This window comes from Thunnus albacares, chromosome 1 (genome assembly GCF_914725855.1).
Source record: "Thunnus albacares chromosome 1, fThuAlb1.1, whole genome shotgun sequence".
In the NCBI taxonomy this organism is placed as follows: domain Eukaryota; kingdom Metazoa; phylum Chordata; class Actinopteri; order Scombriformes; family Scombridae; genus Thunnus; species Thunnus albacares.
The window spans coordinates 41,021,586-41,046,268 of record NC_058106.1 but is presented as its reverse complement, the minus strand read 5'-3'; the positions used below and the strand labels follow the sequence as shown (position 1 = coordinate 41,046,268).

The 24,683-nt window shown below is 46.0% G+C and overlaps 1 protein-coding gene across 1 annotated transcript in view; it reads left to right on the top strand.

The window, feature by feature from the left end:
* The first annotated feature begins 17,403 nt into the window (after positions 1-17,403).
* LOC122986191 (EMILIN-1-like) overlaps positions 17,404-24,683 on the top strand; it is a 32,867-nt gene continuing 25,587 nt past the window's right edge. Inside the window, 1 exon segment of the mRNA XM_044357327.1 lies at positions 17,404-18,004. Within this exon segment, the coding sequence (XP_044213262.1) occupies positions 17,865-18,004 (140 nt within the window). The 5' untranslated portion in view covers positions 17,404-17,864.

Sequence of the window (24,683 nt, the reverse complement as noted above, 5' to 3'; positions counted from 1 at the left end):
AGGAAGGCTGTGTATAGTACTTGGACACAAATATTGTCTGCAATAACTGATTTAAATAGGTAGGTGAGTATTCAAGAAGAGTTTTATGAATAAGCGTGAACCAGTGTATGTTAAGACATGCAGAGAGGGCCATTCAAGCATTCCTAGTAAACTGAATAGCAGAATGATAAATTATGTCAAGCTTTTGAAGTAAGGTTAAAGATGTCTGTTAATCGTGCCGCAATGATTGGAGCTGCTATTTCTTAAAAAGAATGGAGTGAACCCATCTGAGCCATCTGAGCCAGCAGGCTTTTAGGGTCCAAAGAGAACAATTCTTTCAGAACCTCGTCTTTCAGCAAAGTGTTGGAGAGAAAACCTGTGAGAGGCTGAGTTTAAACAAGTTGCAGGTAGCAAGAGGCTACATGAGAGGTTTTAGTTGGATTAGTGTGCAAGTGGTTCTGCCCAAACTTAATGAAATGATCAATCAATCAATCAATCTTTATTTATATAGCGCCATATCACAACAGAAGTCATCTCAAGGCACTTTTCACATAGAGCAGGTCAAGACCGAACTCTTTAATTTACAGAAACCCAACAGTTACCCCATGAGCAGCACTTGGCGACAGCGGGAAGGAAAAACTCCCCTTTAACGGGTAGAAACCTCAAGCAGACCCCGGCTCTTGGTGGGCGGCCATCTGCTTTGACCGGTTGGGTTGAGAGAGAGAAAGAGAGAGGGGAAAGGGGGAGGGGAGACAGAAGAAAAACAATGACAACAACAAACAACAACAAACACAAGCATCAACAGACAGGGAAGGATGCCATCAGGACTGTGAAGGACCGCGAAGGTTCGGCCCGGGAGTCAGGTTTTTCTGTGAGATGAGAAAGCACAAAGAACTCCGGGGAAGAAGCAAAGTTAGTGACATGCATTGATGTTACATGAATGCATACAGATGGAGAGGAGGAGGAGGAGAGAGGAGCTCAGTGCATCATGGGAAGTCCCCCAGCAGTCTAGGCCTATAGCAGCATAACTAAGGGCTGATCCAAGGCGAGCCTGGTCGACCCTAACTATAAGCTTTATCAAAAAGGAAAGTTTTAAGCCTACTCTTAAACATAGAGAGGGTGTCTGCACCCCGGACCCAATCTGGAAGATGGTTCCATAGAAGAGGAGCCTGATAGCTGAAGGCTCTGCCTCCCATTCTACTTTTAAAGACTGTAGGAACCACCAGTAAGCTGCATACTGGGAGCGCAGTGTTCTAGTGGGATAATACGGTACTATGAGCTCTTCAAGATATGATGGTGCCTGACCATTAAGGGCTTTGTAAGTTATGTGATGATTTAAAAGATTTGTAGTCGCAGTTTGCATCACAGCCGGATGACGAGTGAAGCAGCACACTGGAAGTGTTGCTGGTTGCTCAGCAGATAAAAAGTCTTTCCAGCCTTCCAGAGGACGGACGTTTACATCAGGAACGACTGAAATTCATTTCTGGAGACGATCTTCTCTCCGTTATCAGCGACCGGTTGTTTGTCTGCTGAACGACACTCAGCTGCAGGATTTTCTACTGTTTCATCTTCAGTCTGTGATGAAGTTTTAAAACATGGTTTCTTTCTGTTCCTCAGCTAAAGGAACATAATATATCTGAGCTAAAGCTAAGCTAACGTTTGAAAAACAGACTTTGACTTTGTGAGGAAACTTGGACTCGATCTCACCATCCTGAAACTTCCTGTTGAGTCTCAGCTGAGCAGCAGCAGCTTCATAGACGCTATATACTGTCTGCAGACATTACTGCAGGTAAACATGCTGCTGCTTTCATTAGGGCCTGTTCTGATTGGCTGGGGGTGAAGGTGGGGGCCGCACCTCCAGCCAATCAGAGCAGGAGCTCATTAATAATGCAGATTTGATGTAAATATCTTCAGAAACAGTCTGCTGGAGGACAGAGAGGAATCTGGCTGTAAGGAAAGATGGATTTAGAGAAATATAAACAACTTTTGGTGAATTAAATGTCAGATATGTTTAAAATAGACTCAGTGTTTATAATAATGAGTCAAAAGGGCAGAATACACATCTTCAACATGTGAAAGCAGCAGCAGAGAGTCTTAGCTGTGTGTGTTTCGGTCTGTGGGGTCTCTGCAGGTCGTCGTCATGGCAACAACAGAAACCAGTAGAAGATGGTTTCCAGATGTTTCTGCTGTTTTCTGAAACTGAAACAAACGCTCAGCTGTTTCCTGATTGGTGGGGTTTCAGGTAGATGTGTGATCTGATTGGATATTTTAAATATCAGTTAGTGTGTGAGCAGTGAGGACTGACCTGGAGGAGCCGCCCCAGAGCATCATGGGTAAATTTCCTGCAGTAACCTGAGCTTGAGCCAACGGAAACATCTGGAAGAGATTCATCAGCCTGCTGAACAGAGAGAGGCTGACTCTACTGTTTCTACTGACTCTACTGTGACTCTTCCGTCACCAGAGTCTGTAGACAAAGAAAAAAACTGTTAAATACATAAAAACATCTGAACATAAAAGCACACAGCAGAACAAAATACAAGCTATTATTATTGTTATTATTATGGTATATATTTTTATTTATACTCTGTATAGTCTATATATATATATCCTTATTTATTTTCTTATTTAATCTGTATATATTTCTATATATATATAATATAGTTTTTTGTACATAATGTTTGTAACTGATTTTCGTTGTTTCAGCACAAAACAAACTGAATGTGACAGTAAAGTTTTCACAAGTTACGTTCACATCGGATGATTGTGCAGCATCATCACAGGTCAGGCTGGCTGGTTGCCATGGTGACAGTCAGTCGGTCCCCTCCTGCTGACCTTTGATATTGAACTCTGAGGATGTTTTTCAGTCCTCTCAGATTAAACTCTCATCCTGTCTCCACGGAAACACGCTCCCTGATTTATGGTTTCCATGACGATAGTTTGAGGACTTCCTATTCAGACATCCATTCTTCAGTGTGACAGCTTGTTTGTGCGGATGGAGAAAAAATTATTAAAGCTCATATCCAACCCTGTGGCAGAGCCGCCCCCCCCACCTCCCCATCTGTCATTATGCAGGTGAACACACACCTGGAGCTGCTGGACTGTGATTATCAGAGCAACATGTTAGAAGACTTTTTATTAAACTTAAAGAAAATGGTTCGTATTGTGGTTGTATGTGGGGGGGGGGTGGGGGGGCAAACATCCTCTGAGGAGACGAGATGTCGACATGATGAGATAAAAGATTTATTTCAGTCACGGAGGTCAGAGACACAAAGATCACAACACATCACCAAAATACACCTTACACTGTGTCCTCAGGCCACCGCACTGACCTCAAACTGCTGCTCCGGGAAGCTCCAGGAAAGGGTCAGTGAACGCGTCACTGTCTGTAAACACACTGAGGCCTCACAGGGTCAGTGAACGCGTCACTGTCTGTAAACACACTGAGGCCTCACAGGGTCAGTGAACGCGTCACTGTCTGTAAACACACTGAGGCCTCACAGGGTCAGTGAACGCGTCACTGTCTGTAAACACACTGAGGCCTCACAGGGTTAGGGTTAGGGTTGACCCTGCCAGGCCTGACCCTGCCAGGCCTCAGTGTGTTTACAGACAGTGATGCGTTCACTGACCCTGCCAGGCCTCAGTGTGTTTACAGACAGTGATGCGTTCACTGACCCTGCCAGGCCTCAGTGTGTTTACAGACAGTGATGCGTTCACTGACCCTGCCAGGCCTCAGTGTGTTTACAGACAGTGATGCGTTCACTGACCCTGCCAGGCCTCAGTGTGTTTACAGACAGTGATGCGTTCACTGACCCTGCCAGGCCTCAGTGTGTTTACAGACAGTGATGCGTTCACTGACCCTGCCAGGCCTCAGTGTGTTTACAGACAGTGATGCGTTCACTGACCCTGCCAGGCCTCAGTGTGTTTACAGACAGTGATGCGTTCACTGACCCTGCCAGGCCTCAGTGTGTTTACAGACAGTGATGCGTTCACTGACTCTGCCAGGCCTCAGTGTGTTTACAGACAGTGATGCGTTCACTGACCCTGCCAGGCCTCAGAGTGTTTACAGACAGTGATGCGTTCACTGACCCTGCCAGGCCTCAGTGTGTTTACAGACAGTGATGCGTTCACTGACCCTGCCAGGCCTCAGAGTGTTTACAGACAGTGATGCGTTCACTGACCCTGCGAGGCCTGAGTGTGTTTATAGACAGTGATGCGTTCACTGACCCTGCCAGGCCTGAGTGTGTTTACAGACAGTGATGCGTTCACTGACCCTGCGAGGCCTCAGTGTGTTTACAGACAGTGATGCGTTCACTGACCCTGCCAGGCCTCAGAGTGTTTACAGACAGTGATGCGTTCACTGACCCTGCGAGGCCTGAGTGTGTTTACAGACAGTGATGCGTTCACTGACCCTGCGAGGCCTCAGTGTGTTTACAGACAGTGATGCGTTCACTGACCCTGCGAGGCCTCAGTGTGTTTACAGAGACCTTCCTGTTTACTTAAACCTTCATTTAACTGAAACATCTGCAGGACTTTGAAGTCGATGATGTCAGCTCACTTCTTCTTCTGCTGTCAGGTTACAGTCTGACAGCTGGACTGAGACTATAACTGTATGTTTATGTTATTGTTTTGCTGATGCCCCCCCGCCACTCTGACCTTCTCTACAGCTACTCCTGTTAGTCATGTGCTGTTGTCTCAGCGGACTGTAGCAGCTTTTATTGCTGAGCAGCAGTGAGTCACAGCTTTAGTCTCTGCTGGAGTTTTGACTCATAAAACAGAAACATCCTGAAACATCAGAAACAAACCTGGAAATCATTTTCTGCTCATTTTCTGCTGATGGAGGAGGCTGATGATTAGCCTGCAAATGCACCGATATCATCAACTGACTCACTGGATAACAGCAGTTTATCTTTATGTTACTACATATACTGTATATACCATGAACAATATACTCATCCATCCATTTTCCGCTGCTTATCTGGGACCAGGTTGTGTTGGCATCAGACTTAGTGAGGAAACCCGGACATCCTTCTCCCCAGCAATGCCCTCCAGATCCTCCTGGGGAATCCCAAGGTGTTCCCATGCCAGGAGAGATATGTGGTCCCTCCAGTGTGCACTGAGTCCAGAGGGGGTGTCCAGGAGGATCCTAACCAGCAGCAGCAGCAGCTCCGCTCCGAGCTCCCCGCGGATGTCCGAGCTCCTCACCTGATCTCTAAGGCTGAGCCCAGACTCTCCAGAGGAAACTCATTTCAGCTGCTTGTATCCATGACCTCATTCTTTCAGTCACTGCCCGAAGCTCGTGACCATAGGTGAGGGTTGGAATGTAGACTGATACTTGAACTCCTTGATACTTCACTTGGGGCAGCAACTCACTCCCAACCCAGAAAGAGCAGTCCACTGTTTTCTGGCAGAGCACTGTAAAGGGATGTAACAGGGGCAAGCCCCTTTACTGAAACACTACAGTTTGTATCTTGGGTAGAGCACCTCAGTAAGAGAGAGATCAGACAACATCACGACAGGATTAATTGTTATAACAATTTATTTCTAGAATTCTCTAACAAGGGACCATAATTAAATGCCTTGTCTATACACAGTGAACAATACTGACTGAATAACCAGACTGAACAACAACATGCACTAAAACTCACTAAATTCAGCTCAGTCTTAAACAACAGAGTTCATCTCACAGGTCTAATGATGAGACAGCAGCATAATTACTAAATGTCCCTTAATAATTAGATTAATCTGAGAAATAAATAACTACTAAAACAGAATAAAACAGTAGTCTAACCCAAAAGACAGCAGAAGCTAGGCTGGTTTTAAATGATCACAGTATAAAAACAATGGTACATTAAAATGTGCGCACTCAATTAAATGGAAAAACATCCCAGAGCCTTTAGGTTGAGAGACTCAATGCAGGAGGATTCTCTCTCTGCTACTCGATATCCCATAATTCACAGAATCACAAGCACAATAGCGCCCCACAACTGAACCAGAATTTTTGCCCGGTTTGTAATACCAAACAGGAGAAAGTCATGTAGCCTCCGCCTCAGTCGGTCTGGAACTGCTGACTGAAACACTGGCAGTCAGCTGATTATCCCAGTTCACCACAGCTGTGGTGTTTACATCCCACAGCTCGCCAGCAGGAGGCAGAAGGAGAGAGAGTGCAGGTGATTAGTACAAGCAGGTACTAAACATTATTCCACTGTACCCCTTACAGCACAATGGCCTCAGATTTGGAGGTGCTGACTCTCATCCCTGCCGCTTCACATTCAGCTGCAAACTGTCCCAGTTCCTGCTGGAGGCCACGGTGTGTTGAAGCCAACAGAACCACATCATCTGCAAAAAGCAGAGAAGCAATCCTGGGGTTCCCAAACCAGACACTCTCCTCCCCCTAGCTGCACCTTGAAATTCTGTCCTTGAATATCACAAACAGAATTGGTGACAAGGGACAACCCCGGCAGAGCCCAACACCCACTGAGAACAAGTCTGACTTACTGCAGAGAATGCAGACACGGCTCTCACTGTGGTTATATAAAGACTGAATCGTTTGCAGCAACGGACCCGGTACTCCATACTCCCGCAGCACTGCCCACAAGGTGCCCAGAGGGACACGGTCGTAAACCTTCTCCAAGTCCACAAAGCACATGTAGACTGGATATACAAACTCCCATAACTCCTCAAGTATCCTTGCAAGGTTGAAGAGCTGGTCCACTGTTCCATGGCCAGGATGGATCCTTATTGTTCCTCCTGAATCTGAGGTTCAACAATCAGCCTGAGCCTCCCCTCCAGCACCCTGGCATAAGCTTTTCCTGGGAGGCTGAGTAGTGTGATCCCTCGCTAGTTGAAGCACACCCTCCGGTACCATTTTTTAAAAATGGGAACCACCACCCCGGTCCACCAGGCCACAGGTACTGTCCCCAATTTCCATGTGACACTGAAGAGGCGTACCAGCCATGACAGCCCAACAATGTCCAGAGCCTTCAGCATCTCAGGGCGAATCTCATCCACACCTGGCACTTTGCCACTGAGGAGCTTTTTGACTACCTCAGAGACCTCTGCCAGGGGTATAAGTGAGGCTTTCCCCGAGTCGTCCAACTCTGACTCCTCCTTAGAGGGCATGTTGGTTGGGTTTAGGAGATCCTCAAAGCGTTCCTTCCATCGCCTGACAATGTCAGTTCACCTCTGCTGAAAACAGCATGGGCTTAGCCCTGCTTCCCCTTCCTGAGTTGCCTGATGGTTTGCCAGAACTTCTTTTAGACCAACAGAAAGTCCTTCTCCATGGCCTCCATGAACTCCTCCCACACCCAGGTTTTTACTTCAGCATCCACCTGAGCTGCTGTCCTTTGGAGCTGCTGTCCATCTGCTGCTTCAGGAGACCCCCTGGGCCAGCCAGACCTGAAAGGCCTCCTTCTTCAGCTTGACGGCCTCCTTCACCACTGATGTCCAGTTCTCAGGTTGCCGTCCCAACAGGCACGAATGACCCTCCGACCACAACTTTGAGCAGCCATTTGGGTCTCCCAGGTCTGTCCAGCAGCCTCCCCCGCCACCTGATCCAACTCACCACCAGGTGGAGATCAGCTGACAGTTCTGCTCCTCTCTTTACCCAAGTGTCCAAGACATGCAGCCGCAGATCTGATGACACTAACTACAAAGTCCATCATAGATCTTTGGCCCAAGGTGTTCTGGTACCAGGTACACTTATGAATAACCTTATGTTTGAATATGGTGTTTGTTATGGCCAATCCATGTCTAGCACAGAAATCCAGTAACAGACACGTGCTTCCATTAGAGCAGTTACCCACCCAAAACCACATAGAAACTGTGTCTGTCCCCAAAACCACATAGAAACTGTGTCTGTCCCCAAAACCACATAGAAACTGTGTCTGTCCCCAAAACCACATAGAGACTGCGTCTGTCCCCAAAACCACATAGAAACTGTGTCTGTCCCCAAAACCACATAGAAACTGTGTCTGTCCCCAAAACCACATAGAGACTGTGTCTGTCCCCAAAACCACATAGAGACTGTGTCTGTCCCCAAAACCACATAGAGACTGTGTCTGTCCCCAAAACCACATAGAGACTGCGTCTGTCCCCAAAACCACATAGAGACTGTGTCTGTCCCCCGACCCCTTAAATCAATTAAATCTAAAATAAACATTAGAGGATTCATTCATAAAAATCTAATAAAAATTAACACCAACATTGCAACAGTACAACAAAATATGAGAATTAAATGTGGACTCTTGAACATTAGATCTCTGTCATCTAAAGCCGTATTAGTAAACGATTTAATCTCAGATCATCATATTGATTGATTGTCTTACTGAAACCTGGCTGCTATTTGTTATAGTGAACCGTCCTCCTGGTCCGTACTTTGAACTCTCAGAGTTTTTTTTATCAAACTTAGTCCTTAGTACAGATAAAGTAATTATAGTAGGTGATTTTAATATTCATGTGGACGTTGATAGTGACAGTCTCAGTACTGCATTTATCTCATTATTAGACTCAACTGGCTTCTCTCAGTGTGTAAATAATCCCACTCACTGTCTGAACCACACCCTCCACCTTGTTCTGACTTACAGCATTGAAATTGAACATTTAATAATTTTTCCACAAAATCCTATTTTATCAGATCATTACTTCATGACTTTTGAATTCCTATTACTGGATTACACACCATTAGACAAAAATGTCCTCACTAGCAAGTTTTTGCTGACATGCAAGACATTGATAAGCGGGAGAAAGAGGAAGATGACAGAGACCTGATCTTCACCAAAGTGACAAACATCCTCAATGATCCTGGAGAGGAGGATTATCACTTACCACAACACCAGAGATGTGCCAGTCACATACTGAACCTCATGGCAACCAAAGATACAGAAGAGGCTGCCAAAATTTCAGGGCCATTCAAAAAAAAACATCCAGATCCACCCTGAGGAAATGTCAAGCCCTCTGGAACAAACACAGCTGCAGCAGGCAGGCCTCAGACATCATCCAGGAAATACTTGGAAGCCAGCTGGTCATTACAAATGCAATTCACTGGAACTCCACCTACGACTAAAGAGAATCACCACTGCAAGAGAAGGAAACCTGGATGATGTATGTGGGAGGCTTGAGGTACCTTGCTTCAAACAAGCAGAGAAGACATTCATCAGTGAATATGTCATGGTAAATACTATAAGTGTACAATATACTCTCCACACAACAGATCCAGTGATTAGAATTCAGTGTTGCCTATAGCAGTGTATTGTAGAGGATACTTGGATCATGGAGGCTATATTTAAATGTTCAGATTCAATCATATCACATCTTGATAAAAATTGTACCACTTTGTGTTTCGGGTGGTTGCTCCATTTTCAAAAGCCCTCGATATCCTCCAATCTGACAAGATGGCCAACTATGGAGTGTTGCTGCCCACTTTACCCACCAGAAGATCAAGAGAGTCCAAGCTCCAGTATTGCTATTGGTTGACATTAGATCATGATTATTGCTTAAATTAATATTTTACACTTAACCATCTTTAGAAGTTTCTGTAAGATACTCATAAATATAAAAATATATAAGAGTTCAGAGTCTGGACCAGGAGGACGGTTCACTATAACACATAGAACTGGCTGTAAAGTTTTCCAGGTTGGCTGAGAGACTAAGAACAAGACTTTCTAATGAGTTATAATGAAGTTCAGGTCTAGAGTTGATAATTAGGCTGTGACTCCTCCTCCTCGGCCAGTGTCTGGAGGAATGTGAGTATTAATATGACTGGGAGGACTGGATTCATTTAGACTGACATGTTCTTCATGACACAGCCAGGTTTCAGTGAGACAATCAATCAATATGATGATCTGAGATTAGATCATTTACTAAAACAGCTTTAGATGACAGAGATCTAATGTTCAAGAGTCCACATTTAATTAATTAATTAATTTTGTTGTACTATTGCAGGAGTGGTTTTAATTTTCATTAGATTTTTATGAATGACTCTTCTGTTTATTTTAGATTCAATAGATTTAAGTGGTCGGGGGACAGACGCAGTCTCTATGTGGTTTTGGGGACAGACACAGTCTCTATGTGGTTTTGGGGGACAGACACGGTCTCTATGTGGTTTTGGGGACAGAAACAGTCTCTATGTGGTTTTGGGGACAGACACAGTCTCTATGTGGTTTTGGGGGACAGACACGGTCTCTATGTGGTTTTGGGGACAGAAACAGTCTCTATGTGGTTTTGGGGACAGACGCGGTCTCTATGTGGTTTTGGGGACTGACACAGTCTCTATGTGGTTTTGGGGACAGACACAGTCTCTATGTGGTTTTGGGGACAGAAACAGTCTCTATGTGGTTTTGGGGACAGACGCGGTCTCTATGTGGTTTTGGGGACTGACACGGTCTCTATGTGGTTTTGGGGACAGACGCGGTCTCTATGTGGTTTTGGGGACAGACGCGGTCTCTATGTGGCTTTGGGGACAGACGTGGTCTCTATGTGGTTTTGGGAACAGACGTGGTCTCTATGTGGTTTTGGGGACAGACGTGGTCTCTATGTGGTTTTGGGGACAGACACGGTCTCTATGTGGTTTTGGGGACAGACGTGGTCTCTATGTGGTTTTGGGGACAGACGTGGTCTCTATGTGGTTTTGGGGACAGACGTGGTCTCTATGTGGTTTTGGGGACAGACAGTCTCTGTGGTTTTGGGGACAGACGTGGTCTCTATGTGGTTTTGGGGACAGACGCGGTCTCTTTGTGGTTTTGGGGACAGACGTGGTCTCTATGTGGTTTTGGGGACAGACGTGGTCTCTATGTGGTTGTAGGGACAGACATGGTCTCTATGTGGTTTTGGGGACAGACGTGGTCTCTATGTGGTTTTGGGGACAGACACAGTCTCTATGTGGTTTTGGGGACAGACACAGTCTCTATGTGGTTTTGGGGACAGACAGTCTCTATGTGGTTTTGGAGACAGACGTGGTCTCTATGTGGTTTTGGGGACAGACGTGGTCTCTATGTGGTTTTGGGGAAAGAAGGTCTCTATGTGGTTTTGGGGACAGACGTGGACTCTATGTGGTTTTGGGGACAGACACAGTCTCTATGTGGTTTTGGGGACAGACACAGTCTCTATGTGGTTTTGGGGACAGACAGTCTCTATGTGGTTTTGGGGACAGACAGTCTCTATGTGGTTTTGGGGACAGACACAGTCTCTATGTGGTTTTGGGGACAGACACAGTCTCTATGTGGTTTTGAGTGGGTAACTGCTCTAATGGAGGTGCAGAGAAGCGTGTAGGACTGCAGCTCTGCCTCCTGGTCTCAGTTCTGGGTCGTCATGGTTTTGGTTTTCTAGGTAGAAAGAATCAAACAGATAAATAACAAAAACATAAATATTTACAAGTGTTTTCAAAAACAGCTGATTGAAACTTGACACCTGAGTTACTTTGATAACTGATGAAGAGCTGAGGACACCTGGACAGTCCTCTCTGTGACTGGTGACCTTTGACCCCACTGATGGAGGTCATCACAAACACATCAACAGGAAGAGACCCTCAGGACGTTTTCTATGGTTTTATGACCGCACTCAAGAAACAGACTGAAGGAAACTTTATTGATCCCTGCAGGAGAGTCAATAATAAACTTTATCGATCCCTGCAGGAGAGTCAATAATAAACTTTATTGATCCCTGCAGGAGGGTCAATAATAAACTTTATTGATCCCTGCAGGAGGGTCAATAATAAACTTTATTGATCCCTGTAGGAGAGTCAATAATAAACTTTATTGATCCCTGCAGGAGAGTTTGGCTGCTGCACAGACAACAGAGTCTCTGTTAACACACATGAACACGTTCAGACAACAGGAAGCTGATCTGAAAACAGAAACGCCATCAATAACTACAATCAGTTCAATAATGATCAGATCAATAATAAACATTATTTTTAAAGTGAGTCTGTACTGCCTGTCTGCCGGGACTGATAACCACCTTAACGACGGCGGCCGGGTGACCACCCGGTTTACATGTGACACCTTAACGACGGCGGCCGGGTGACTGCCCGGTTTACATGTGACACCTTAACGACGGCGGCCGGGTGACCGCCCGGTTTATATGTGACACCTTAACGACGGCGGCCGGGTGACCGCCCGGTTTACATGTGACACCTTAACGACGGCGGCCGGGTGACCGCCCGGTTTACATGTGACACCTTAACGACGGCGGCCGGGTGACCGCCCGGTTTACATGTGACACCTTAACGACGGCGGCCGGGTGACCGCCCGGTTTACATGTGACACCTTAACGACGGCGGCCGGGTGACCGCCCGGTTTACATGTGACACCTGAGCGACGGCGTCACACCTGAGCGGAGCTGCAAACATCCTGCAGGTCCTGCTGATCAGTAGTTGCTCTGAACCAGATTTAATTGGCTGGAGGAATCTGGGAAGAAAACTCATTGGCCAGATGTGATGATGTCAGAGTTATGACATCGTTGCACCATGGAAAGAGGAAGTGATAAGACAGAACAAAAAGCTTCACTGAGCGATCAAATAAAAACAGGAAGATACATAAAAGTTTATAAATCAGCGTTTCCAGTGGTGGAGATATGTGGTTTCCAGTGGTGGAGATATGTGGTTTCCAGCGGTGGAGATATGTGGTTTCCAGGTCTTTGGCGGTGGAGATATGTGGTTTCCAGGTCTTTGGCGGTGGAGATATGTGGTTTCCAGGTCTTTGGCGGTGGAGATATGTGGTTTCCAGTGGTGGAGATATGTGGTTTCCAGCTGTGGAGATATGTGGTTTCCAGCTGTGGAGATATGTGGTTTCCAGTGGTGGAGATATGTGGTTTCCAGCTGTGGAGATATGTGGTTTCCAGCGGTGGAGATATGTGGTTTCCAGCGGTGGAGATATGTGGTTTCCAGGTCTTTGGCGGTGGAGATATGTGGTTTCCAGGTCTTTGGCGGTGGAGATATGTGGTTTCCAGCTGTGGAGATATGTGGTTTCCAGCGGTGGAGATATGTGGTTTCCAGCTGTGGAGATACGTGGTTTCCAGCTGTGGAGATATGTGGTTTCCAGCAGTGGAGATACGTGGTTTCCAGCTGTGGAGATACGTGGTTTCCAGCGGTGGAGATACGTGGTTTCCAGCTGTGGAGATACGTGGTTTCCAGCGGTGGAGATATGTGGTTTCCAGCGGTGGAGATATGTGGTTTCCAGCTGTGGAGATACGTGGTTTCCAGCAGTGGAGATATGTGGTTTCCAGGTCTTTGGCGGTGGAGATATGTGGTTTCCAGGTCTTTGGCGGTGGAGATATGTGGTTTCCAGCTGTGGAGATACGTGGTTTCCAGCGGTGGAGATATGTGGTTTCCAGCTGTGGAGATACGTGGTTTCCAACTGTGGAGATACGTGGTTTCCAACTGTGGAGATATGTGGTTTCCAGCGGTGGAGATACGTGGTTTCCAGGTCTTTGGCAGTGGAGATATGTGGTTTCCAGCTGTGGAGATACGTGGTTTCCAGCTGTGGAGATATGTGGTTTCCAGCTGTGGAGATATGTGGTTTCCAGGTCTTTGGCAGTGGAGATATGTGGTTTCCAGCTGTGGAGATACGTGGTTTCCAGCTGTGGAGATATGTGGTTTCCAGCTGTGGAGATACGTGGTTTCCAGCTGTGGAGATATGTGGTTTCCAGCTGTGGAGATACGTGGTTTCCAGCTGTGGAGATACGTGGTTTCCAGCTGTGGAGATATGTGGTTTCCAGCTGTGGAGATACGTGGTTTCCAGCTGTGGAGATATGTGGTTTCCAGCTGTGGAGATATGTGGTTTCCAGCTGTGGAGATATGTGGTTTCCAGGTCTTTGGCAGTGGAGATATGTGGTTTCCAGGTCTTTGGCGGTGGAGATACGTGGTTTCCAGCTGTGGAGATATGTGGTTTCCAGCTGTGGAGATATGTGGTTTCCAGCTGTGGAGATACGTGGTTTCCAGCTGTGGAGATATGTGGTTTCCAGCTGTGGAGATACGTGGTTTCCAGCTGTGGAGATATGTGGTTTCCAGGTCTTTGGCGGTGGAGATACGAGGTGGTCTGCTGACGTGTCTCACCTGAGGCTGCGGCTCTGGAATGTGAATCTGTGTTAAAAACAAAAAACCTCGTAAAGAGAAAACAGTGAAAACAGTGAAAACAGTGAAAACAGTGAAAACAGTGGTTAGTGATGGAACCTGGGTGGTCTTCACCCAGGGAGGGGGGGTCTACTCCTCTACTCCTCCACCACGAAGGGGGGGTCTACTCCTCCAGCAGGGAGGGGGGGTCTACTCCTCTACTCCTCCACCACGAAGGGGGGGTCTACTCCTCCAGCAGGGAGGGGGGGTCTACTCCTCTACTCCTACACCACGAAGGGGGGGTCTACTCCTCCAGCAGGGAGGGGGGGTCTACTCCTCTACTCCTACACCACGAAGGGGGGGTCTACTCCTCCAGCAGGGAGGGGGGGTCTACTCCTCTACTCCTACACCACGAAGGGGGGGTCTACTCCTCCAGCAGGGAGGGGGGGTCTACTCCTCTACTCCTACACCACGGAGGGGGGTCTCCTGCTCCTCCAGCAGGGAGGGGGGGTCTCCTGCTCCTCTATAGAACGTACTACAGTGTATCTACAGGAGCGAGTGTTTCAGTGGGCTTTGTTTCTGGCAGCAGGTCTTGTGTTAGTGTTTGAACAGTGATGTATCTCGGTGGTTCTGATCCGCGTGAACACGTGTTAGTGGTTGAACAGTGGTGTATCTCGGTGGTTCTGATCCGCGTGAACACGTGTTAGTGGTTGAACAGTGATGTATCTCGGTGGTTCTGATCCGCGTGAACACGTGTTAGTGGTTGAACAGTGATGTATCTCGGTGGTTCTGATCCGTGTGAACACGTGTTAGTGGTTGAACAGTGATGTATCTCGGTGGTTCTGATCCGTGTGAACACGTGTTAGTGGTTGAACAGTGATGTATCTCGGTGGTTCTGATCCGCGTGAACACGTGTTAGTGGTTGAACAGTGATGTATCTCGGTGGTTCTGATCCGTGTGAACACGTGTTAGTGGTTGAACAGTGATGTATCTCGGTGGTTCTGATCCGTGTGAACACGTGTTAGTGGTTGAACAGAGGTGTATCTCGGTGGTTCTGATCCGTGTGAACACGTGTTAGTGTTTGAACAGTGATGTATCTCGGTGGTTCTGATCCGTGTGAACACGTGTTAGTGGTTGAACAGTGATGTATCTCGGTGGTTCTGATCCGTGTGAACACGTGTTAGTGGTTGAACAGTGATGTATCTCGGTGGTTCTGATCCGTGTGAACACGTGTTAGTGTTTGAACAGTGATGTATCTCGGTGGTTCTGATCCGTGTGAACACGTGTTAGTGGTTGAACAGTGATGTATCTCGGTGGTTCTGATCCGTGTGAACACGTGTTAGTGGTTGAACAGTGATGTATCTCGGTGGTTCTGATCCGTGTGAACACGTGTTAGTGGTTGAACAGTGATGTATCTCGGTGGTTCTGATCCGTGTGAATACGTGTTAGTGTTTGAACAGTGATGTATCTCGGTGGTTCTGATCCGTGTGAACACGTGTTAGTGGTTGAACAGTGATGTATCTCGGTGTATCTCGGTGGTTCTGATCCGTGTGAACACGTGTTAGTGTAAACTGGTGAGTTTGGAAGTGAGGACGTAAACATGTCAAAGGTTTTGTTGCTTGTTTGTGTTTGAGTGAGAAACGTATTGAGGACATTTGAAGGCTGCAGTCACTGAACGCTTTCTGTGTGAAAACTATGCAAATGTGTCACAGTTTGATCCTGAACTGTTGCTGTTGAAGAGTTTGAACATGTGGACTCAGTATTGATCCCTGCAGGGAACCGATCAGAAACATCTGTAACTGTTGAGACAGTCGAACACAGTTTCAACCTCATGTCGACTATAAATATTAAACATATATAAACGATTTACGTCAGAACGAGTTCATGTCGTCACTGCTCAGTGACTCTTATCACCAGAGACAGACCGAAGCTTCTGGTTACTGTCAGTGTGTGTGTGTGTGTGTGTGTGTGTGTGTGTGTGTGTGTGTTGGGTCACACTCAGAGGTCATATTGACCAGGTTATTTAGGGAACAGCTGATATGACTTCCTTTAACAGCAGGAAGTGTGTTCAGATTATTTCTTGTGTGTGTGTGTGTATGTGTGTGTGTGTATGTGTGTGTGTGTGTATGAGTGTGTGTGTATGTGTGTGTGTGTGTGTGTGTGTGTGTGTATGTGTGTGTGTGTGTGTATGAGTGTGTGTGTGTGTGTGTGTGTGTGTGTGTGTGTGTGTGTGTGTATGTGTGTGTGTATGTGTGTGTGTGTGTGTGTGTGTGTGTGTGTTAACCCTTTACTGTGAGCTCAGACAGAATAAAGCTCCACATTAAAACATTAAAACATTTATATACAGTCCAGCATTTTCTGCATTAAAGGGTTTTCAGGGAGTTTTTCCTCGTGTGAATCGATGCTCTGATGATGTCGTGTTGCTGATACTGGAATATACAAATAAAACTGACTTGACTGAGTATCAGTCAAAAGTTTGGACAGCTGGTCATTCAAAGGTTTTTCTTTATTTTTATGATTTTCTACACTGTTGAACAAAACTGAAGGAAAAAAGCAGCCAACAGCTGCTCAGCATATGTGAGACTGTTGGAAAAGCGTCCAGGTGACGAGCTCATGAAGCTGCATCGGATATCAGCAACAAGCCAGACGCTGGAGACTCAGGAATCTAAAACATGGAACATATTTGGTTTGTTTAACACTTTTCTGTTTACTACATGACTCTATATGTGTTGTTTCATGGTTCTGTTGTCCTCAGTTTTGTAGAAAAGAGTTAAAATAAAGATAAACCCTTAAATGAGGAGCAGAGTCAGAAGGTTTGACTGATGCTGGAGATGAAAGTCTGATGTTTGGTTCAGCTGCTTCAGGATCTTTGCATCATGTGACAACTGAAACACAAACACATATTTAAAATGATCAAAACTACAACTCAGATCTTATTCAGGTGACTTTTTGCAGAGTTAAAAGGCTCCTTACTGTAAGTTAAACACATGTGTGAGGACGTCCCACTCTGAGTAAAATACCAACTTTATTCTGACATATTTATTCAAATCAGTGATTCTGCCTTTAAATGTCTGTCAGAGTGGGACCTCTTGCAGGTTTCAGGTCTTTGGTTTTTGTCTCCTGGGGGGCAGAGTGACCCTCAGTGACCCTCAGTGACCCTCAGTGACCCCCGGTGACCCCCCCCCCCCTAGATTTACGGATGCTGCACTAACAAACACCTGAGGCCACCTGAACCACAGGAATCAAACTCACCTGTAAATTGCTGCTAAAGTTTGTTTAATTTATCACTTAAAACAACTGAAATTAATTAAAACTGTTAATTAGATTCATTCAGTAAGATAAAAATATTCATACTGTAACACTCATATGAAGTCTAAATCAGCAGACGGGCTGGGCTTGGTTTGGACCAGGATCAGCTGTGGAGGTGAAGCTGCGGAGCTGCACGTGTCTGGTTTCTCCTCCGGGAGGGGCGGGGACAGTGGAGGGGGGCGGTGATGAAGAGGAGGAGCAGCTGGACTCTGTCGCAACGTTTTCTTCTTCTCTTTGTTTCAGAGCTGAAAAGTTCTCATGAGAAATTGAGGAGAGAACCAGATTAAAGGCGGGATAAATCCGGATTAAATCCGGATTAAACCCGGGACTCACAGGACTCTCCTCTCGGCTCCAGGTCCGGGTTTTGGGGTTTTGGGGTTTGGGGGTTTTGGACCAGAGTCCGGATTATGGGTCGGGGTCTGTAGGACGGTTTTGGCGTTTTGTGGGAACTTTGGTCTCCATGGAGACGAGAGTTTTTCCCGCCAGCTGATCAGTATCGATATCCTGTATTGATCCTGCATTGATCGGCAGGATGGCCGCGCTCCCGCTGCTGCTGCTCGCGCTCTGGACCTGTGGAGACGCCAAAAGCGCGTTCCCGCTGCGACCCTCCTACAGCCTGTACGCCGGCGGGCACACGCACTCGCACGGAGCCCGCGCGGCCAGCAGACACAGGTAAGATGACACGTGCACGGAAAGCTCCGCTGTTCTTCTTCTGTGGTTGTTTAGATGTCAGAAAACAAATAGTGATGGTGATGATGATGATGATGGTGAAGACGGTGAACTGTGTGTGAAACAACTTGTTCCTCGTTTGTAGAAATAACATCAGAGAACTCACAAGTGTGTTTGTCGAGTTTCCTGCTGCAGGAGTGTGTACTTTCTGTAGTACTACGCAGTATTGTTTGTTGTATTGTGTGCAGCGATGGAAGAAGTATTGAGATACTTTACTGCTGCAAAAGTGCCAGTACAGCAAAGTAAAAATACTCTGTTACAAGTAAAAGTCCTGCATGAGAAATACTCCTACAGTTAAAGTACATAAGTATTATGAGCTTGATGTAGTTAAAGTATTGCAGTAAAAGTACATAAGTATTATGAGCTTGATGTAGTTAAAGTACTGCAGTAAAAGTACATAAGTACTCTGAGCTTGATGTAGTTAAAGTATTGCAGTAAAAGTACATAAGTATTATGAGCTTGATGTAGTTAAAGTATTGCAGTAAAAGTACATAAGTATTATGAGCTTGATGTAGTTAAAGTATTGCAGTAAAAGTACATAAGTATTATGAGCTTGATGTAGTTAAAGTATTGCAGTAAAAGTACATAAGTATTATGAGCTTGATGTAGTTAAAGTATTGCAGTAAAAGTACATAAGTATTATGAGCTTGATGTAGTTAAAGTATTGCAGTAAAAGTACATAAGTATTATGAGCTTGATGTAGTTAAAGTATTGCAGTAAAAGTACATAAGTATTATGAGCTTGATGTAGTTAAAGTATTGCAGTAAAAGTACATAAGTATTAGGAGCTTGATGTAGTTAAAGTATTGCAGTAAAAGTAGTGGTTTGGTCCCTCTGACTGATATATTATTATATATGACATCATTAGATTATTAATAGTGAAGCATCAGTGTTAGAGCAGCATGTTACTGTTGTAGCTGCTGGAGGTGGAGCTAGTTTACACTACTTTATATACAGTTAGCTAGTTTAGTCCAGTGGTTCCCAACCTAGGGGTCGGGCCCCTCCAAAGGGTCAGCAGATAAATCTGAGGGGTGGTGAGATGATTAATGGGAGAGGAAAGAAGAAAAAACAAAGTTCTGATACACAAATCTGTTTTCAGTTTTTGGACTTTTTCTCTAATCTTTGATTTTTGCTGAAATATTGGATCATTTGAACATTTATTGAAATGAAAGCATGTGAGAAGTTTAGAGGGAAAAATCACTATTTGGTGGAGCTGTTAACAACTCATAGACATGTGAAATGTGACCCCGACTACACACTGCTTTTTGTAAGACGTCAAAAGACAAAAAGGTTGGAAACCACTGGTTTCATCTTTAACAATGTGTTGTATTTTAAAAGCTTGTTATATTATCCATTGTGTCAAATCTTCATCTGAAAAGTAACTAAAGCTGTCAAATAAATGTAGTGGAGTAGAAAGTACAATATTTCCCTCTGACATGTAGAAAGTAGCATCACATGGAAATACTCCAGTAAAGTACAAGTACCTCAACGTTGTACTTCAGTACTTGAGTAAATGTACTGAGTTACTTTCCACCACTGTGTGTATTGTGTGTTGTGTAGCCTTGGCTCACTGCAGTAGTGATGCAGGTAAAATCCTGTCAGCTGTCAGAATGTGAACACCTGAACTTTAGTTGTTCCATGTCGGACTCTGATGATCTTAAAGAAAACTTCCGGTTTATTTGAACCTGATGTTTTTCTGGTAAATGTGGCCGTTGTATCGCTGTGTCATGCTAATTCTGATCTCTCTGGTGTTCCTGTGGTCGGTGTACAGTAACATTACCTCAGAGAAACCGCTGGTGTTCTTGCTCTCACTGCTCTCCTCTCCTAACGAATGAAGAGGAAAACTTTTTGTGCAGAGTTGGACCAGTTGCTGCCAGACTCCACAGTCCACGGATGAGAGTCATCAGCTGTGTAACTACTACAAATGGATTTACAGACTTTATCAACACTGTCGTCCTGGACACTGTTTCACCTCCACAGAATCAGCTGGAATCGGAACCGGTCAAAGCAGATGGCCGCCCACCAAGAGCCGGGTTCTGCTTGAGGTTTCTACCCGTTAAAGGGGAGTTTTTCCTTCCCGCTGTCGCCAAGTGCTGCTCATGGGGGGAACTGTTGGGTCTCTGTAAATTATAGAGTTCGATCTTGACCTGCTCTATGCGAAAAGTGCCCTGAGATGATTTTTGTTGTGATTTGGCGCTATATAAATAAAAATTTATTGATTGAATCGGCTGGACCAAATGTTCAGCTCCTCACAGTAAGAAAGATGTGATTACAACACGTAACTGTGAGGAATTACGGTACGTATCAATCATCCAGCAGTAGTCCATGAAAACAACTTGGAAACTTGGCATGAAGCATTTTATTTTCCATCCATCCATTTTCCCCTGCTTATCCCAGTCACTGTGGCATCAGACTAAGGAAACCCAGACATCCGTGTCCCTGCCAACGCCCTCCAGCTCTCAGTCTTCCCCGGGGTCTCCTACCTGTTGGACGTGCCTGGAACACCTCCAGACTACCTGGACGTGCTGATCCCAGGCATCGAAAACTGGTTCTAGGGATCTGGAACGTCTCCTCCCTTGTGGGGAAGGAGTCGGAGCTACGACCGTCTTGGAGTCTCTGGGTGGGGCCTTGGAGGGGGTGTGGCCTGGCAATCCATAGTTCTGATGGTGGACTTCAACGCCCATGTGGGTAATGACGGAGAAACCTGGAGGGGGGTGACTGGGAGGAACAGCCTGCCTGATCTGAACCCAAGTGGTGCATTGTTACTGGACTTCTGTGCTAGACATGGATTGGCCATAACAAACACCATATTCAAACACAAGGTTCTTCATAAGTGTACCTGGTACCAGAACACCTTAGGCCAAAGATCTATGATGGACTTTGTAGTTAGTGTCATCAGATCTGCGGCTGCATGTCTTGGACACTTGGGTAAAGAGAGGAGCAGAACTGTCAGCTGATCTCCATCTAGTGGTGAATTGGATCAGGTGGCGGGGGAGGCTGCTGGACAGACCTGGGAGACCCAAACGAATAGTGAGGGTGGACTGGGAATGTCTGGCGGAAGCCCCTGTCCGTGAAGTCTTCAACTCCTACCTCTGGAGGAATTTCTCCTGCATCCCGTGGGAAGTTGGACACATGGACTCCGAGTGGGCCATGTCCAGGACCTCAGTTGAGGAGGCGGCTGCTCAGAGTTGTGGTTGGAAGGTCATTGGTGCCTGTTGGGACGGCAACCTGGGAACTGGACATCAGTGGTGAAGGAGGCCGTCAAGCTTAAGAAGGAGGCCTTTTGGATCTGGCTGGCCCAAGGGTCTCCTGAAGCAGCTGATGGATACCAAAGAGCCAAAAGGACAGCAGCTTGGGTGGATGCTGAAGCAAGTGGACTGGTGGTCCGGGGTGGTGGTTCCCATTTTTAAAAAAGGGGACTGGAGGGTGTGCTTCAACTATCGAGGGATCACACTAATCAGCCTCTCAGGAAAAGCTTATGCCAGGGTGCTGGAGAGGAGGCTTAGGCTTGGATTCAGGAGGAACAATGTGGATCCGTCCTGGCCGTGGAACAGTTGACCAGCTCTTCACTGTTGCGGGGATAATTGAGGGGTCATGGGAGTTTGCACATCCAGTCTACATGTGCTTTGTGGACTTGGAGAAGGCTTACGACCATGTCCCTTGGGGCAAAGCTCTCACTTCACCAGTCGGTCTACGATCCATCCATCACCTATGCTCATGAGCTTTGGGTAGTGACTAAAAGAATGAGATCATGGATACAAGGCCAGAGTCTGGGCCTTAGAGACAGGGTGAGTTCGGACATCCTGGGGGTGCTGAGAGTAGAGCCACTGCTCCTTTGCATCAAAAGAAGCCAGCTGAGGTGGTTTGAACACCTGGTTAGGATTCTTCCTGGACACCCCCCACTGGAGGTGTTCCGGCCACGTCTAACTGGTAGGAGACTCCAGGGAATTTTATTTTATTATTATTAATTACCTTTTATTTTATCTACTAAGTTATTACTTCTCTAGTAGGAACAGACCCTGAGCTATCCAGCCTCAGATGTAGTTCCCTATGCAGTTAGCCATAATGCTGCTACAAGCGGCTAGTTTCTGTGTTTACTTCTGTTTAGACCCAGAAAGAAACTTTTGAAATGATTCATGTAAAAATCATGTTTATTTGGAGAGATGTAGCAGTCTCAGCAACTCACCCTGATGATTGTTGTTTTGTTTGATAAACGTCTTTTTGTGAATCTGTAACGGAGTTAGCATGACACAGAGACACAATGGCTGCATTTATGGGACATTCATCAGTTTCTTTATTTCCCCGCCCACCGTAGCGAGTGAGGGCAATCTGCCTGTCTCGAAACTGGACACCCACAGGCCGACTGGGAGCCGATCAATCAATACAAATACAGTTAATAAGGTCAGAACATATATACAGCAGTCATATAAACAGCTTTCTTAAAGGCAACAGATGAGAAAAAACTGACTCGGAGTGTAAAAACATACAGCGGATTGATACATTTAATAAAACTGAAGTGAATCTGATGAATGTCAAAAACACTTTCTGTGTCTGCTGTTATATTTGATGCAGAAACATGTTTTATGCAAACTGCAGCTCATGATCGAGTTAAATCTCTAAAACATGTGAAAAATCATTTTATTTAAAACAAAGAGGAATAAAATAATCCCTGATTCTTAAACTCAACTAAAACACAATTATTCACATGATGTTAAATATGTGTGTGTGTGTAACCAGCCTCCCTTTGGCAGTGAAGCGTCTTTGATGTCATCAGCAGCAAAATGAACTGTATAAACGCCCGAATGACTCATTTCCTGTAGAGAGGCTGACATCACTGTGTGTGTGTGTGTGTGTGTGTGTGTGTGTGTGTGTGTGTGTGTGTGTGTCTGGTTTTTGCTATGGACTCTGGTTCATAGTGAACTTACTGTTTGTTTTTTCTGCAGTTTGAAGATTAAAATGAGTTTAAAAGGCATTCAAACAACATTAGTAAAAAAAAATAGATGTTTTTTTTGTACATTATCATTTGCTGAGTTGGCCGCTGAAGCACAATATCATGGCTGGAAAACAAGTGTGCTGTGTGGAGGTGGGGTGCAGAGGTTTTGTGGCAACATCTACCACCAGATTGCTCAGAGACATTGGAATCAGAGGCCAGAGGCTGCATGTAGCTATCGAGGTTGCATCGGAGGCAGCAGAGAGACGCAGCCAGTGGCTTTGGATGAAGAAGCAAGACCCCTGCTGGGCTCTGAAATAGCAAGCCAGGACGACACAGAGGGGGTTGTTTTTGGGACGCCAGGATTTACCGTTGAGTCCTCCAGAGGCGTTGTGGGCTCATCAACGAAACGTCAAGGAAGGAGGGTGCCCACTTGAAAACTCCTCTGTGTCAACCTTCCATTATCAATGACTTCATTGTTGTGTTCACCATCAGCAAGAAGACTCTTGTTAGTGCTTACACAAAGGATCTTGACAACACATCCTGTGTTTTCCTGTGAGAAAACAGAAAATCCTGCCCTCTGATCAGCTGTCAGCTGTCTGATGTGTGTTCAGCTGAACCACTGTACAGATCAGTGTATATTAACCTGCAGTGTCCACAGCAAGCGTTGCATTGCAGCTCGGTTTCGGCTCATCATGGCTGCAGGAGACAATCTGCTGCCGTTGTAGTTGGAGTGTGTGTGCTGATAAAGTCGATAGTTTATGATAATCATCAACCTGATAAAACAAATAAAACCCATCAGCTGTGAGGTGACATCACCTCTCTTGTTATTAGACATTAGACACCAAATTAGGCAACAAAGGGTTGTCATATTCAAGTACAGCCACATGCATCTAAAGGAGCTGCAAAACCGAGCCAAGAGCCGAACGAGCGGAGAGTGAACCTAGTGAGCCGAGAGTGACTTGAAAGTGAGCCGAGAGTGAGCTGAGAGTGAGCTGAGAGTGACCTGAGCCGAGAGTGAGCTGAGTGATCCCAGAATGAGCCGAGAATGAGCTGAGTGACCTGAAAGTGAGCTGAGTGAGCCGAGAGTCAGCTGAGAGTGAGCCGAGAGTGAGCAGAGAGTGAGCTGAGTGAGCCGAAAGTGACCTGAGAGTGAGCTGAGTGAGCCAAAAGTGAGATGAGAGTGAGCGGAGAGTGACCTGAGAGTGAGCTGAGTGACCTGAGAGTGAGCCGAGAGTGACCTGAGTCAGCTGAGAGTGACCTGAGAGTGACCTGAGAGTGAGCCGAGAGTGACCTGAGAGTGACCTGAGAGTGACCTGAGGGTGACCTGAGAGTGACCTGAGAGTCAGCTGAGAGTGACCTGAGAGTGAGCTGAGAGTCAGCTGAGAGTGACCTGAGAGTCAGCTGAGAGTGAGCTGAGAGTGAGCTGAGTGACCTGAGAGTGACCTGAGAGTGACCTGAGAGTGACCTGAGAGTCAGCTGAGAGTGAGCTGAGAGTGACCTAAGGGTGACCTAAGGGTGACCTGAGAGTGTGTCGAATGAGCTGAGTTCGCTGGATGACAGTTGCATTGAGTTAGAGAAGCTGGTGGAACGGAGGCTAGACAGGAAGTGATGTCAGCAGTTTGGCTCACTATTTTACATTCACATTGGTCTCTCCTGGAGCTGTGTGTCCAGAGTTTCAGGTCTCCAGGTT